The sequence below is a fragment of the Pomacea canaliculata genome, linkage group LG11 (genome assembly GCF_003073045.1).
Source record: "Pomacea canaliculata isolate SZHN2017 linkage group LG11, ASM307304v1, whole genome shotgun sequence".
NCBI lineage: Eukaryota > Metazoa > Mollusca > Gastropoda > Architaenioglossa > Ampullariidae > Pomacea > Pomacea canaliculata.
In genome coordinates, this window is record NC_037600.1 from 13,254,257 (window position 1) to 13,271,648 (window position 17,392).

Consider the following 17,392-nt stretch of genomic DNA (forward strand, 5'->3'; position numbering starts at 1 on the left):
TTGCATGTCTGTGCAAGGTTCAGGCTCCTACATGACTGCGGGAAAAGACCCAGCTCAACCCAATCCAACCCTGTGTGTCACGAACTGCGTAGAAGGTCGTGTGCAATAGCCTTGACTTGATATCTCCATATATATATATGAGAAAGAGAGAGAAAGAGAGTCTGGTGCGCTGAGTGCGAAATCTGCAACAGAAAGTCTGCTCAACGAAGAGTGCACTTTCATTTCTTCAACACCCCTCGCTTCCTCTCTCTCACAGGCGAGATTGAACGGAAGTCCTTGTCTTTCACAAGGTAGTCAGGCTAAATGACACCGGACGATGACTGCTGTTACATCTTGTACATAAATGAGGCATCATCTTGTGCGTTTTCATTTCTTCTATGCAATGAGGTCATGACCATCTATGCAATGGTGCAGTCTCACTATTTCACACACACAGACACATCATCGCAGCTGTCGTGCAGGAAGCAAAGTGAGGTGTGAGCAAGCGGGGTAGCGAGGAGTGACTAAGTACCCATCGTTCTATGAACCCGTCAGTTGTTTTGTAAACAGCGCAAAGAAGCGGAGTAAAAACGAGGCCACATCCAGGTGAGTGACATTTCTTATCATGGAGACGCCACAAATCGTTTCATGATAAATGTTGCTCGCAGGTATCGGTCTTTCGGGGAAAAGGAATGGAGTATCGGACCAGTTAGCTGATCATGAAACACTCTTCGCTTGTGTTGCCCTCCTCTCTATGTCAGGCATCAGACGGGAGAAATTTGGTTAATGATCCTGTTATTTCTCAGACCCCACTGGAACTTTACGCCACTTTATCCTCGTAATTTGCCGAAGTCAGAAACCCTCATATCTGGCCTAAAAATTTACCTCTTCACGAAATTTCTTGCATCATACACTTTCTCTCTCTCCTTGTGGTTTGATCTGTGTGTGTGTGTGTGCGCGCTCGCGCGCGCGCGTGCCTGCATTATTGTGTTACGCGCACATCAATGTACGCCTGCACTTGACAAAGCTTTACAAGTAGACGAGCATTATTTTCGGTTCAATCATAGACGTTATTCCCTATGGACAGCCAACACGAGGCGCGCGCAGTGGGAAAGCGTTGACTCAACTCGTGTCCGCGGGGTGTAAGAGTAGGTGGGGTACAGGCAATAGCCAGTCGCTTTGTTTTGTATCCGCGAGTATCTTTCAATCCTTTACTATTGAAGAAATTTTCTTAGTAAGTATGTTTTGAAATATATTTATTAATATGTGAATGATAATGAAAAATTCTACACTAAAATACAGCGTTGCATCGTAGTATTTGTAATTATGTTAAGAGTCAAAATGTTTATACTAGGTGATTAATAGTTCGATTATTTTTACAACTTTAAATCTTTTCATCTGGCACACCAATACTTAGAACCACTGGAAAGTCGAATTATTATAAAATATAAAAGGTTATATTTATCTCACACGCTAGCTAGGTGACTAGCTTCAATATAACAATATAATGTCTGAGCAAGTGGTCGCTCTTTCGATGCTGCAGCTAGAATCACAACAGCTCTCAAAAGAGCTTTTTCCCAGTCTTTATTATCTATTCTTATGCGGAAAAATGATCATAAACCTTTGATTCGAACTTTGCAAGCAGGGCATCCCGGAATCGTACAGTTGCTGCTTGGCATCTCAAAAAAAAAAAATAAATAAATAAATCACGACAGAAGCACTGCGACACACTGTGAAAGACGAAGCCGGAAAAGGCGAGTACCACCCGTGGTCCAGCGCATGCGTGGCGCAAGAGATCTGTTCCCGCGCCTGAGTTGACTGTCCATAGGGTATAACGTCTATGGTTCAATCGACTCGTTGAAGATCAGAGACCGATAGGTCGCCGTGAGAAACTAGATTTTATTTGCACCTGGCCAATCACTGGACTGGTGACAAGCGCTAACCGTTGCCCCACCAGAAAAAGGTACTCGGTCGACATCATCAACGGGTCGATTAAACCACTAATGATGCTCCTATACTTTTAACGCTTGGTTGTCACGCGCGGGTGTACAGGAGATCAGTGAATGAAAAACTCAGAGGCCGAATAGTCGCCGTGACAAACCAGACATTTTGCCGTTTTTTCTTTCTTTTCACCCACGCGTAAGCTGTCTGGGCCACCCCCGCATGACATTGTGTACCCGACTGATAATGTTGCACCCGCGTGTCTCGTCTCGTCAGTCGATTCACGGACAGCTGGCTGTGTGCCAAGACCATTTTTACCTCTCGCCTTGTTGCAGGCTGTTAGGCCTCGGTAAACTATTCAACAGTTTGCTATCAGAAACCGCGATAAAGTTCTCACGGTACTCATCATAAGCGCTTACCAAATGTTCTGGAACCCGGATGCGTGTGTGCGTGTGTAGAGTTGTGGGAGCTGCTAGTAACACGTCGTAGTTTTACAGCTTATAAGAGGGGTCGGGGGGGGGGGAAGTAATAAACGCTAGTCTGCACTCTTCCATCTTAAATCTCCTTAAAAAGAATGTCTGCACACTTGGGGTTAAAACTAAACAAGGAATAAGCTGCCATATATTTCATTAGCCAATGTCTAAACATTGAGCCTTGTAGTCCCGATGAGTAAACCTTGGTGAAAACAACGGAGTTTCATTCAAACAATGTGAAGGAAAGCGCAAAGCCTGGCGGGAGATTCAACACACTAACTGTAAACCATTCAATGACCGGCTTGAGGTAAGAGTTAGTTTATGGGGGACGGTGTTTAGGTCATCATGTGGGCAGAGCAACGATGTGACTTCATGCGATCTGCGATTTCTGTTAGTCTGTACGGCGTGCGGACGTGTGAACAGGCGGGGGACTGGGTGTGAGGGCGAAAGTCGGGTGGAGCGAACCAGCTGAAGTGACCCCTTTCCCTCCGGCGAGTTAGCCATCCTCCCGCCTCTTTCGTCACAGCCACCCTCTGTGAGTGTTTTGTGAATGAAAGTAAATAATAGGTAGAGGATTACAGGCAGATTGCTGATTCTATCAATATATCAGATTAATGTTAAGGCGCCCAGGCTTGCAATCTTTTGAGCAGTTGTCATAACAAGCTAATTTACCTTGTGTAACGCATTAGCCCACTGGTTTTTGCATCCCCTTCCATACCCCATTTCAATGATCTTAGGCCAAGTGAGTCACATTTAAAAGTTATGCCTTTTTGTAGACACTTATATTATGAATAGGATTACTTAAATTCAAACCCTATTTAGTAATGGATCATTTAAAAACAAATCAGAACACAATCTCAATAAGTTCCTTCTGCAAAAGTAACTTTTGGTGGTTGGACTACATCAGCGAATTAGTATTAACACACCTCAGTTAATTTCTCAGTTTTTGTTTTCCCTTGTGTTGGTTCTATTTTAACAGATTAAATATGATAATAGGTTATTTATTTTCCACGCACGCACGCTCTGTAATACAAACATTATCCAGCACAACAGTTTCTCGGCCTGCCGTCCTCATGCTGGGGCGTGTTTTTGGCGCTTTGCCAGGTACAGCCTCGTCGCCCGACTTCGTTGCACCTAACGCGCACCTCTGCGACAGCTTCCTCACCTCTGTCCCAGTCTTTGGCGGGGTTAGGTTTGTGCTACATTCACGGTCAAAGTTATTTTTAAATCTCTGCTCGATCTGAACACACGTGCTTTAATGTATTCACACTGCACGCTCGCCTTTCTCTCTCTCTCACACACACACCTACACAGAGAAAGAAAAAGAATAGACTGAGAGAAAAAGAAAGAGGGTGTCTAAAGGTATTCGGAATGGGTGTCTGCCGGTGTCCGTGATGTCTCCAGGGTGTCTGGTGTCGCGTGTCGGCGATTTTTCTGCTGTCCGTGTTGTGCTTTCCGTACTGCGATGGCCTGTCGCTGGGTGTGTACGTACGGATGGGGAGAATCAAGGGACGGTTTACCGGGTCCTTGTGTAACCCTATCCGTCTCGCGAGCCCAAGAGCCCTGACTCGCGGCGTCACAGGTATCTTTTTCTTTCGGGATGGGAAACAAGCAACCCCCCCCCTTTCTCTTGTCTGTTTCTTTGCTTTTTCGCGCGCGTTGGGGTCCCTTGGCGCGTTTTTCTGTCTTTTCTGGAGAGTCTTCATCCAGCAACGGACGCGGCGCCGGACGTGGGGGACGGTGGAGGACCGTGGCCCTAGCGGCCGGCGCTGGTCTCTACCATCACAAGCCGATTTGGGTGCAGAGTATATCTCTTTGAGTTCCACACTATTCTAGTCTATAGGGCCCGGGTTAGCATTGTAGTGCGAGAGAGGGGTTTTACGTGTCGGAGTTATGCTTTACGTTTTTTTTGTGGGTAAATGTGCATCACCATGTAGGATGATTGTTTGGCCGGTCGCGCATGTGGCCACCCTTGTTATAATGGATTTGTATGTTTAAAGGACCCCGTCGTCTTATAGCTCACATTAGACAACTTATGCTAAAGATTTATTTGACACTGAGCTATGTTAAGTCCGCCTTTTGATTGACGAATTGTTTCTTTACAGCTTCCTTGTTTTTATATTTTCTAACGTGTTCTTCAATATATTCTCAGTTGATTTGCTCTTCCAGCTGTTCGCACTTGCCTTTCTAAGTTCGCCATTGTCGCGGACATGCCCTTATCTCCTCGTCGAGCGCTGACGGACCTCGCGCAGGTGGCCGACATCGGGAGTACCAGTGGTGTGACCAGCGACAGGACTCACTACCAAGTCCCCGAGGAGAAACCGACGACAGCTGTCAGAGAGAGATTCACCGCTTTATGCGGCACGCGCCAGAAGGATGGGCTGCCCCAGCAACACCTTAGCGGACATTGACTCGCCACCAGCAGTGCGGCGGGGTTTGTCTCCCTTTTTTTTTTTTTTTCTTCTTTGCCTACTGTAACATCCTTGCACACGACCTTATGGAATTATTTTGATGCTTTCCTCATGTGTTTTTTTATGTTTATAATAAACGTCGTTTGTAAACTTTGTCACGTTTGTTGTGTGACTCGCTCAGCCTTGTTCGAAGGTATTAAGCAAGCGCTCCGGCCGAGCGGAGGGGTTGCGCTCGTCTCCGGCTGTTCGAGCGGATTCGGCGGCATCCCGCGCCAGGGTCGGAACGCAACATCTGGCAGTGTTTGTCGTGGCTGTGATAGTGCCTTAGTTCTTGCACGGTGATAAACACAGATAAACAGTGTTTGTCACTGACTGCGGTATGTCCTGTGGTGTGTCCGCGTGTCTGCAGTGTTTGTCGGTGTCTTCAGTGTGTCTGCAGTGTGTCCACGATGTGTGACAGTGTTTTTGAGTGAGTGGGGTGTGCCCGTTTGTCTGAGATGTCTGGTAGTAGCTGTGGGTGTTCGTGTGTTGGGTCCACGGTGTGAACGCCTGTCTGCGGTAAGTCAGCAGTGTAGAGAAGTGTTTGTAGAGAAAGAAGAAAAGGGGAATGAATGGAAGGACAGAAAAAGAGACGAGGAGGGCAAAGCCGAGTAAGGAGTATAAGCTAAATCGAAACTTAAGAAATGCTTTCATCCGGTGACCACCATCTTCAACAATGAGCTAGAGCCTGTTGTCTTTCGTGTTCTCAATGCTCCTGAAGGGTGGCGAAAAGAGTGTAAAACATCCCGGTGGCAACAATATGTTTGTTTCCGGTGTAAGATCAGGAGGAGCCGTGAACATCAGCGTCATCGGACGTGTCGTGTGTTCACCTTATTATCCGGACTTTACAAGGGTTATCACTTATCGCTATTAGTTAGCTACTCGGGTAACAGTGGTTTTTGTGGGTTTAGTTGTGGCTGTGATTAAAGTGTTTCCAGCTGACAAGCGGAACGGTTTTTTTTTCTTTCTTGTAGCTGCAGTGCAAAGATATCGGTGCTGAGCTGATCGTAAACATCTGTTACTAGAACATGTCAGGTGGGCTCAGTTGGATGTCCTTTTGTCAAAATATGATGGCATTATCGACTAACGCTGCGCAAACGAGTCTGATACAAAGAGCAAAAAACATAAGCCAGGCAACACCGTGCCAGCCAATCCGCCAGTCACTACCCCCACTCCTCTCACTCCTTCAGTAAAGGCAGGCGAGGCATACAGCACATATTCGAAAGAGGATGGGAGGTGTCGGGGTAGTGCAGCGGTTCTCAACCTTTTACCTGTAACCCCCCTCCCTAAAGCCAGCAATGTAAGCTAATTTCAAAACTTTCAAAAAAGAATAAGAAATAAGAAACTTTCAAAAAATGACCACCTTCACGCCCCCCTAACAAGCACGTCGCCCCCCCCCCCAAGAGGGGCGCGCCCCACCGTTTGAGAACCGTGGGGGTAGTGGCTGGTCACATGCAGCACGTATTCCTTTTCTAAAGGGGGTGGCCCTCCTATAAGGGATGGAAGGAGTGAAAATAGTGGCTGGCGGGCTGGGAGGGGACGGATTTTACCTGTCTCACATTTCTTACCTCCCTCCCCCACTAAGCCTGGATCAAAATAGGTACAGTACAAATGAAATAATGTTTCTGTCAATATCGCACTTGCAGGAAGACTTTCCATTGTTTATACTTTGAGTTCCCCTGACTAGTATCTCCAGTCTCGTAAACAACGTAAACAATCTTAAATTTCATAATGGGAGTGAAAGGACTTGAAGGTGTTGTGTGGAGTGGGTCTGGGAAACAAAGTAAAAGATCCAATTCTTAATAAAAGAAACTTGTAACATTGTTTCTAAAATCTTTCTTTACCCACCCCTCTATAGCGATTTCAACGAAAACCAGTTAAACATCGGACACCATAATTATTAGGATAAACTAAAAGGCGGTCTGCGCATGCGTGGAAGAAGTGAGTGGGAGACGCGAGTGTCACCAATGCACTTGCACATCAAGGTATCACGGCTACAGTATGTGCAAAACTTATCAGCAGAAAGTTAGGATCTTAGGGATGGCAGGGGATGAAAGCGGGAGAAGGAAGGCTGAAACTGGTGTGTACACCGAGCCAGCAACTGTAAGGCAAGACATCCGGGCCTGTAAACAGATGCAGTATGTGGGAATGTCACGTGCTGACTGACCGCGATATAAAACAAAACAGTCTCTTGGATAGACAGATCAAAACAAAAGATCTCTAGACAGCTGAAAAATGGATTACGAGGTTGTTTCTGAAATGCAAGTCTAAAATGTGATACATGTAAGGAAAAGAATGAGCATATAAAACTCGATTGACAAAGAACCACAGAGGAGTTTTGTTGGGTCAGTCTTTGTCTATGCACGGCACAGGGGTCACCTTGCGGCATAGTCCGACAAACTGCATTTCACAATTTATGAACTCGAGCATGAAACAGCATAGTAGCAGCCTTGACATTGCATATCTCTGTAGGTTCAGGCTCCTACATGACTGCCGGAGAAGACCCAACCCAACATTGTGCGTCACGAACTGCGCAGGTCGTGTGCAATAGCCTTGGCCTGATATCTCCATGGCAACAGCAAGGAATATCGCGATGAGACCGTTACGTGACAATACGTGACGACTGGCGGATCCGTGAACCTCCTTGAACCCTCCTGTGCTAGGTTACAGCAAGGATTTGATTATATCAATTACAGTTGCCAATAATACGAATTATTAATCAAAGAAGCCGGATACGTGAGAGAACTGACGCTCGGCCTTCTGTAAACAGAGCCCACATCTATGTTCACTTCACACAAGGTGCCAAATGATATTATTGCCGTTTAGGCTCAGCCCACCACCATCTCCCCTCTTCACAAACAATAGATTTAAAAAAAAAACAACACCTGCCTACAGCTGGTTCAGTCGCCATCCTTGACAGGTCACACAGGTGCTGAGGTCGAGTTGTCACCCGCCCTGTCGTGATAACAGAGGCACACGAAAGGCGCTTGAATGCGCAAACAGCGGCGAGCTATTGTGGCTTCTGTCTGAGCGTTTGACTTACACAAGATGTAAAAGCTGACATATCCTTTCAGCCTCGAACGAGACAAAGTAATGCTTATCTGCAAAAAAACATAAAGCTTCCTCTTTTTGTATAACGCTTACTGTTTGTTAATCAAACTGATTGTTGACATGTTAGTCATGGGTGTAATATTCTACACGGTGGGCACACACTTCTGCGGAGCAGGGACAAATGGTTTCTTCCGCCTGTAAGCCCAGAGGCCACATTCATGACACAAGGGTAAGTCGGTGGGATAAACGAAAACAACGAGAAACGTCTGTTCTCTTTAGTTACAAACACTCGGTCCAGGCCCCTCGGATGTTGCTTTGCTTGTTTTTTAAAAATCATTTTTAATGTTACTTCAGAATGATCGTCGAAGATCTTGCCACCGATTTATAAAAGTGGTTCCAGCAGTAAGAAATAATAATAATAATAAAAAAAAAGCAATGTCCGGGTCTTCACGCCGCTTCATGATTATGGAGAAAGACGCATCCCCTTGATTTACCTGGGACGACGACTTCACTACATCAATACGGCATAAGGTCGTTAAAAAAAAAAAAAAAAAAAAGAAAAAAAGAAAAAAAAAAATTCGTTCCCTCGTTGCGCGCACACGCTGATAAGACTAAAGAGGGAAATGCGCGAGGCGTGGTGAGTGTTTTAGTCAATAAATAATGGACAACGTCTACAAAGCGCACCTTAAGCGGGCCTCCGACCAGTGGAAACGGAGGTGTGATGGTTATAAACAGAAAGTTTGCATGATGCTCTCCAGGAAGATGTTGGACAGGACAGGAGTAATGTAACTAGCCTTTAATTTTCTGTTGTTGTCTTTTCGTAACTGAGCAGACTCTCTATTATTATAATATAACTGCTCATTGGGATTAATAAAGTTAGTCATTTGTCCACGATGAACACCTACTGTTGTCTGAAAGAAGCATCCTAACTGGTTGCTGTACTGTGCTCATTGAGTTTTTGTATAGCTTTTCGGTGGTTGGAACGTATCCCTCTTTGACGCTTAAGTTCCGCATCACATACCACGAACCCTTCGTGCCAAACTCTGTCAAGTCTATAAAGTTAGGAAAAGCTTTGGGTCATGCAAAGGTGCCATGAGTCCTTCAACCAAGAGCTGGCAGCAGAAGAACAAGTTGGCTTCAGAATAGGCACGAGCACAGTTAAACATCTTCAACACCATATAGAGCCTTACCACAACTTCACTGATATATATATATAGACGTCTACGATCATCATCATGCACACAAAGTCCTGAGGTCTGTGTTGTTAACATCTGTTTGTGCATGTCTGTATGCACGTATCTCGAGAACAGAAGGCAGGAACCCAGGGACAGGTGATGCACACGGCTCTTACAATAAGCTGTTCCCGAAAAGAGTGCGTTAGCACTTTACTCTCCCATTCCCTCTCCCAAACAACTTACAGGCCACAGGATTACTTTTACTTTATATATGTGTGCATATGTCTGAACATATATATATATTGAGAGAAATAAATAAAGCGAGAATATGTGCGCATGTTTTCACGCTTGTCTCACGGTCACTTGTTGACAAAATTCAATGTTAGGGTTAGATTGACTCCTGCTCATGCGCACCGCACAAACCCCTAACCTCAAGTTAAGGAGAAGGGGGTTAGAGTTCCAGTCCCCGTTGTTGTTTTCGGCAGCGGCAAAAACTGTACTGCAAGCAGGTCGCAGGAGTGCCGCGTATCGCACTGTGCGGGAAGGAATACAATTAACCCTGACACGCCTTAGTGGCCAGTCGGAACACCCTTGATGCGCGTCTTCACCTCGCGGCCTCATCGCTGTGCAGGTGGGAATGCGAGCAGTCGAAGACATAAATCACGATGCTATGAGTCATAACTTGTTTACCAGGGATTACAGTAAGTGGAAGCCGTGTAACACCGACCTGTCCTGACCTCATGCTCGCCGCCCATACCTAAGACTCCTGCTTGTTTCCACATCCTGGTTTCACAACGACCTTCTTCGATTGCTGGTGAAGATGAATAAAAAGAACTGATACATCAGATGTCCAAAACACCCAGTCAATGCGGTGAAAGACACCCACAAGTAACCTGTAAATGTCTGACTTTTTATTACACTGGAAGTTACTGGTTTCAGGAGCAAAATATTTTATCCCGAGAAAGCTGTATCTTTCTTTCTTTTTCTTTTTTTCCGCATTCTTTTTTTAAGCATTACTCTGCCTCATTCGAGGCTGTAAGGATGTGTCAGCTTTTGCATCTTGTGTAAGTCAAAAGCTCAGACAGAATCCACAATGGTGTCCCGATTACGTGTCAATAACTTGAAATGCAAACTGACATACATGTTTGTTGTGGGCGAATGTGTGTGTGCACAGTCTTGCAAACTGGAGGAGACTAGAAGGTGTGTGTCGCAGCATGGCACACGGGACAGTGATTGTGTTTTGTTACTGTTGCCCTGAATATTCTTTGTTCACCGTTCTACCAGACGATGTGTAACAATATTCAAATGCTACTCTCACAAATTTTGCTGCTGTTCTTATCGGTTGCAGTCAAACGATGAGTGACTCATCCCTAAGAGGAATAAATAACGCGGTACCAGGTTTGCTGCTCACGTGACCTGTCGCACTAGCCTCGTCAAGACTATCATATGCTGGAAAGAAAAAACAAAAAACATGAGGTGGGGTGATGGCCGCACATGAGCTGTTCCGAAAGTGTCAAGTCATCTAGGTGCATCACCCATGCCGCATCTAGCAGAGCACAGGCCATGAGGAGAGCTTCATCTACACTACTACCCCCATTAGGGGTCAGAACCTAAATAAAACTCAACTGACAAAGGTTTCGACCTGAGTGTTTTTTCATGAAACCTGTTTAAATACACGACTTAACACAAAAATGTGATTATTAAACAGAGCTGACTCAAATCCTTTTGACTGATAAGCTAAAATAGTCGTGCCACACTCAAATCACGTGGGCTGCTCTTCGGAACCGGAGCTTGCCACGTCACCCGGAAGAGATGGTTCCATGAATGGCTGGGAAAGGGCGCTGCGGTATTATTTACACTCCTCAGGTGACGGGTTGGGGTGGGACATGGCTGAGCTTGTATCGAAACTCGTGCCCTTGGCCTAATTGGTGAGAGAGCGAGAAGGAGAAAAAGAGAGAAAATGTCTGGAGATGGAAAATGAAGCATTGCTCATAGTAGCAATGAACCTTAATAATTGAAGAACAATATTTTTGGTTTCTGTTTTAGAAATGAGTAAGCGTTATAAAATATTAAAGCTCGATCTTAAACTTTGTGAAAAGTATAGTCCAAAAGACCTTTGTAAACATATGGCAACATGGCCATTCCCACTTGTGTGCTCAGCCTTGATCAACAGCTACCAGCAGTTTCATAAAAATAGTTACATTCAGTCGCCTCGACATGTGCCCGTTAGTGCAACTAAAGTTTGCGGAAAAATGGTGACTGGAGTACATTGCTCTCGCTTGGCTCAAATCAGAGAGCAGAGCCGACAATCTTGTCTGCCAACGAGTAAACAAACAGCCGTAAGCTGATGAGTCATGATGTTTGTGCACAGCTACAGTGGGAAGAAATGGTTATCTCGGAGAAACGAAATTTAGAGGAAAAGAAATCATGCGACATCTATAATATGCCATTACTTCAATCTTACGAACGGGGTGGTAAATGTCGGGTAGGTGAACAGTCAGGTGTGATCGTACCCAGCTGACACACACACACAAACATACACGCCCTCGCGTGCATGCAACTTGTACTTCTGATGTGATAGTGTCTTTTGTATTCTGGTTACCCTGTTGAAAGAACTGTTTTGTAATTTTTTACTAGCTCGCTCTCTGGCAAACTGGCACTGCTTTTGCCCTTATTAATAAACTTTCAAACTACTTCTTTGATAATGTCAGACAGAAGCTGCTTTTTTTCAGATTAAATTCTCGAAGACATCTTCTAAGATGTCAGATACTTAGCACTTCTTTTTATAACAGGCAAGTACAGTAGAGTTCTTTCGTGCAATTGATAACTGTTTTCTGACTTACATTAAACGCACTTCATTAACATTCAAGCACTTCGCTGCAACACTCATACATGTTCATTCACAAAATAACTAAAATATATCTCTATATATAATAACCTATGAAACATAAGAATGTAATTTAAAGGAAAGATGCAATAAAACAGTACATATATACAGTAATCGTTTACATCTAGGTCAGAACTTGTACTTTTATAACTTTCTTCGATGTCGCTTGCCTCACACAATGTTCACTGTTCACAGTTCACAATTCACAGTTGTTTTCTCACGCCATCAATACCATGTGTAACCTCGCGCTGGGGTAAACTTCCAATACACTAGACATACACTGAGTCCAGCAAACAACAACTGTCTGAAGTCTCCTCGAGACGGACTTCCAGTCGCCATCACGCAGATTAGGAAGGAAAGTGGCGAGTTTCTCTTTGTCGGAGGCTGTTGCCTCTTCCTACACGTGGGGTGTCCCTGGTCACCATTTGATGTTGGGTTGATTCTTCGGAAGGTGATAAATTCTCTCATGAGGCCCATTTGCATTTTCCTGCGTCTCAGTGGGCAAGTGATACTGTTGGTGGTACCAAGAAAGTGATAATGTTTGTGGTCTTAGTTTCATTTTCATCAGCGTCTTGGTGGGAGTGGTGGTCTTATCAACTGAACCAAAAGTAGAAAAGACGTTTTCTACATTGTGATATCCGATCATCGACACTCGTCAAAGTTCGGTTTTTTCTATTTGTTTACAGGAAATAAATAAAATATGGCACTGAAAAGTACCCAGTAGACCACAATAATTTGCAGGATAATTTATTCTCTCTTTCTTTCTTTCAGGTTTGAGCACTGAGGCGAAAAAAAAAAACACCAAACGAAGCAAATAAAGGAAAAAAACTAAAAAGGAAACAACGGTCAAAATATTAGTGCTCTCGTTCCCTCTCTTCACGACTACTATCAATCAATAAATCGATTGTGCAGTTCAAGCAGCTAGCGCAAGGTGGAAGTAGTGGGGGTGTACAAAGACGGGTATACACAGGGTGCGGCATGAGATCATAGTGACCTGTGCCAAGGCAGCTCACTCCGTCACACAGTAGCTGACAAGTGAATGGCGAGGACCCTTCACGGTTTTCGTCAGTCGATGTCGCTTTAACTCTGGTAGAAATGAGGGCGGAGGTGACACGAGTTTTCGTTTGTACAGCCTGTCTTATGACGGAAACATTCATGGAGCTGTGAGTTCAAAACGCCTCGAGTTTTGAACAGTTAATAAACAGTTTACACGGTACAGGCGACCTTGGGAATGTGACGAAAAGATTTCACTATGGCGATGTACAGGTGAGGGAAATAAATTACCTACTAAACTCCTTCTCGTCTTGGTTTAACTGTCGCTATTTGGCTTTGCTCGTGTTAAAATGTAACGTTTAAGCTTCAGTTGTGTGGTTTAACAGGGAATGTACTTTTGGCGAGAACTACTCTCTCGAGGCTTGTCAGATACAGTTGAACTATTAATAGAAGCTGATACCGGTGTGAGTGGCGTGTCGCGCTAATGTGCCAACAACGATTGACACGGTTGTGACGCAAGTCAACACGGATGAGTCTCGTAAACACACGTTCTTCGCTCGTTTTTCTTTCAGCTGAGGAAGATAGCTGCTCGCCATTTTTAAAAAACGCTTTTGTAAATGATCTCTCGCCCTGTGTGTGTGTTAGTGTGATTGGCTGTATGTTTGTGAGTGTGTCTATGTGGGATTGTGTGTCTGTGTGACTGGCTGTATGTTTGTGAGTGTGTCTATGCGTGATTGTGTGTTTGTGTGACTGGCTGTATGTTTGTGAGTGTGTCTATGTTGTATTGTGTGTTTGTGAGTGTGTCTATGTGTGATTCTGTGTTTGTGTGTGTGTGTGAGAGAGTGGAATGTGGATGGGTGCCTGGTGTGTTCTCGTGGTTGTATGACTAATACAGGTCAACACTTAGGGATAAGAAAGGTGTGCGTGCGTATAAAGTAGTCAGACTGTCAGTGTGTTGTTGTTGTTGACTCCACTGTATTTACTTCCTAGATTAGTGGGAGTGTCTGGCACAAAGAGAGTGTATGCGGAGCAGCTCTTTTAAGTCAACCTCAACTTGGTTACTTATCCTAACCCCCACCCCTATATCCATGTACTCCTCTTTTTCCCTGCTTGTCATATCCTGTCTGTGCACTCAGCATGTTTGTCTTCACAGAATTGGAAGCTGTGCCCCAGTCATTTCCCTAAAATGACTCACTTATACTCTCCCTTTCCCTTTCTTGATTTTTGAACAAAGACTAAAAAGAGCGCACAGAGTAATGCTTAGTTGAGTGATACTCCACAGCTTCCATCACTGACATATTATGATAAGCTTGGTATTAAATTTTAAACCTTATTATACATGCAAACATTCATTCTCCAAGCACAGCAGTATGCCGGCATATTCGTGGGACAGAGTGGATGTAACAGACCTTACCTAAATGTTACTCCATAAAATACCGAGAACATTTTCGCCAACGCATTCAGATATGAAATAATTCTTCTATTTATAAATAATGTGACAGAAGTCTACAGTATGCAGTGAAGGTATTTAGGCCAGATGACACGAATACAATGTGAAAGTATTTACAATGGGTGTTCGTTTTTTTTCCAGGATGACCATGCGTGAGGTTAAAAGGGTTTGTGGTGGAGTCGTCTTTGATGCCCTGCTTCTGTCCCTCATCATAAGCCAGTGTTTTGTCACATCAGAGGCTATTGGTGTTGACTTCAAGCGATCTTCGCAGGATCTACCACCGAAATGCTGGGAACAATTTGAGAGAGTTGCAACAGAATGTCCCTCTCAAGATTTACCTAAAGACAAACTGTACTGGAGCAAGTTATCCGCTGTCTGCTGCGGGAGTTACCCAAGAACAACCCTGCATTGCCAGCAAAGTTATACAGACACGGGTGGCCTGGCCATCTTTCCCGCCTGCCTGACCAAAACAACAGTACCGATGGGGCATTACGGGGTGCTCAGAGAAAACGCCAGTGGGTACCCTGAATTTACAACTCAGCCGTGCGGTAGCGACAGTTACGAGGACGTTGACAGACCGTCAGACAGGCTTTACCACCCGTACTGCACCAAGCAACAAAACAAACTGCGGTGGAGAGGGACAGCAACTCTTCTGTAGAGGAGGACCGAGCGAAGACAATCGGTGCGTCTGTGGGGAAGGGTTCAGAACTGCGCCTGACAGCGACACCTGTCGTCGAGGCCACTTCCACAACGGGGGATGCACGTGCGTGCGGGAGGAATGCCCTCAGGGAAGGACCAGAAATATCTCTGACCCGAACTCTGACCTCAGCTGCGACGACCTGGCGACGGAACCGGATTATTCCTGTTACGATAGGGTGAGGCGAGAGCCCGCCAGCGCAACGACCGTACAGAAGACGACTACACGTCCCAGTGTCATCACCAGTCGTCCCCCGTCACCGGCTCCTGGTGATGGTGGAAATGGCGAAAGCGATGACACTGAAAAGACACCCGGTGAAGGTTTCTTTGACTGGCGCCTCTTCGTGGGTTTGACTGTTATTTTGGATTGCCCTGGTAGCAGTTGTCGTTGTTGTTGTGTGGTGCACGTGCAAGCGACGGATCTGTCGTGTGCTTGAGTCGCTGAGAGTCAAGATTAGGCGCGAAACGACACCAGCGCCGCCACCCACAGGGGCAGCTGAGTCGCTTCTCTGACACATGAATATAAGAAAGATCCAGAAAGTCTTTTTTTTTTAAACCTGTGAACACATCTTCGTCGAACCTACAGAACCAGGGAGCTCTTGACATCTGGACACTGTCCAGAAGACAGTTCCCTTATTTTCCTGTTCAGCTGCTTCGGAAGATAACAGCAACTACACTCCAGGAAAGTTTGTGTTGAAAAACTTTTATCTATAGCAGGAATTTGGCGATGGTGCGACTTACACGAGGTACTCCTTTTCTTTCTAAATCAAATGGTATTTGTTTTAGCTACCTGTGTGTTGTAGTTCGCACATGAATAGCCTTGATGTAAGTTTGCTTTTCTTTTTTGTTTTTTTATGATTGTCAATTGCCCATAACTTTTCTTTTTTCTTTGTTCATATTTTTTATTGTTGACATCTTTGAACGCTGCACCTTTGTAGCGAAATTTAATTTCTAACTTTTACTTTTGTGACTAGAGCACCTTCCATGTTCAAATTTTCCCATTGGGTCGGATGCTGTTAACGGCTTTCTTTTTTGTGCTTGTGAACTATCAGTGGGCACACATGCGTGTACACTCAAATGGGAATAGGAGAGAAAAGAATGTACCCTTGTGTGTGTATGTTTTTGTGTTATTTCTACGAATATATGTGGGCATGTTTGCGATTTGGAAAAGAACAGTAGAGGGGTGGGGTGGGGAGGCTGCCCAAAACCGGGTCCCCTGGCGAGGAGTTGTTGCGGTCTTATGCTCTCGAGGAAAAACATATAAACTAACATGTTTGCGATGTATGCAGTGCACGGCTAATGTTAGTAATAAATGTGTGATTGTAAATAGGAAATGAAATATATATGTAAGAGAGAGAGAGAGTAGTTCGTCATTTCACCATATGAGATTCTGAACATTGACATGCAAATCTGTTTGTATGAGATAAGTATGCTACTGGCATGATCAACCAGAAAAAATCGATTTGTATTGTATATATGTATATGTATGCTTTTGTTAATACTTGTATATAAATTCTGACATGGTCATTTTGAGTCTCCTTTTCTTTCTTTTTTTTTTTTTTTTTTTTTTTATTTTTGGTAGGCTGAGGACCATCTTTATAAGAACCTTCGCCGCATGAATGTTTTCAGTTCAGAAGCCATCCATGTGAAATGATACTGTGTTATTATTGTGTAATTTCCTGTGCTGCAAATGACAAAGACTAATAATTGTGTACAAACGATTGGATCAATGTATTTAAAGCTCGTGCTGTTGAAATGTTTTCTACTGTTTGCTGATACTGGTGGTTATGTTACGAACGTACAAGAAAACAAACTGCATTGCTACACTGTGTAATGAATCAATAAAACTTTTTTACATTTTTATCATTGTTATTATAGTGCTGGTATGGATCGGGTCTGGGCTGCAACGCATCGAAAGTACCAAGCACACATTCTTGCGTTTATCAAACTCTTGGTGAATAAACACATTTTCTTTCAGAATGTCTCTTTAGACACCTCAGTTCACCAGGAACATCTGTGACCTTAACACCAATTCTTCTGACTGATTTATTTTTAAGTTAACATTAACGAGGAAGAGAATTTGTGAACATCGTCGGCTTTGCATTAAAGAACGGGTATGCAAGTCGATGTGTTACAAACTCGTTCAAAATTACTACATCCAGAAAACGCAGGACTACATTATTCTAAACAGAGCTGCCAGACTGTTTTCAAACATTCATTCACGTCGTTCTTGCTCGTTATTGGTTGTAACAGCCAACCCCTCAACGCTTTGCACCGTGGGGTTTCTTTTATTGCCA

General features: G+C 44.3%; 1 protein-coding gene and 1 long non-coding RNA gene across 2 annotated transcripts in view; one reads left to right on the forward strand and one right to left on the reverse strand.

The window, feature by feature from the left end:
* The window catches only part of LOC112575099, a 98,521-nt gene that overhangs the window by 67,221 nt on the left and 13,908 nt on the right, over positions 1-17,392 (reverse strand). The window lies entirely within an intron of this gene.
* Positions 11,362-17,084, forward strand: LOC112575096. Its single transcript, XM_025256675.1, has 2 exons — positions 11,362-13,222; positions 14,541-17,084. The coding sequence occupies exons 1-2, from the start codon at positions 13,209-13,211 to the stop codon at positions 15,055-15,057; spliced, it is 531 nt and encodes a 176-aa protein (XP_025112460.1). The 5' UTR covers positions 11,362-13,208; the 3' UTR covers positions 15,058-17,084.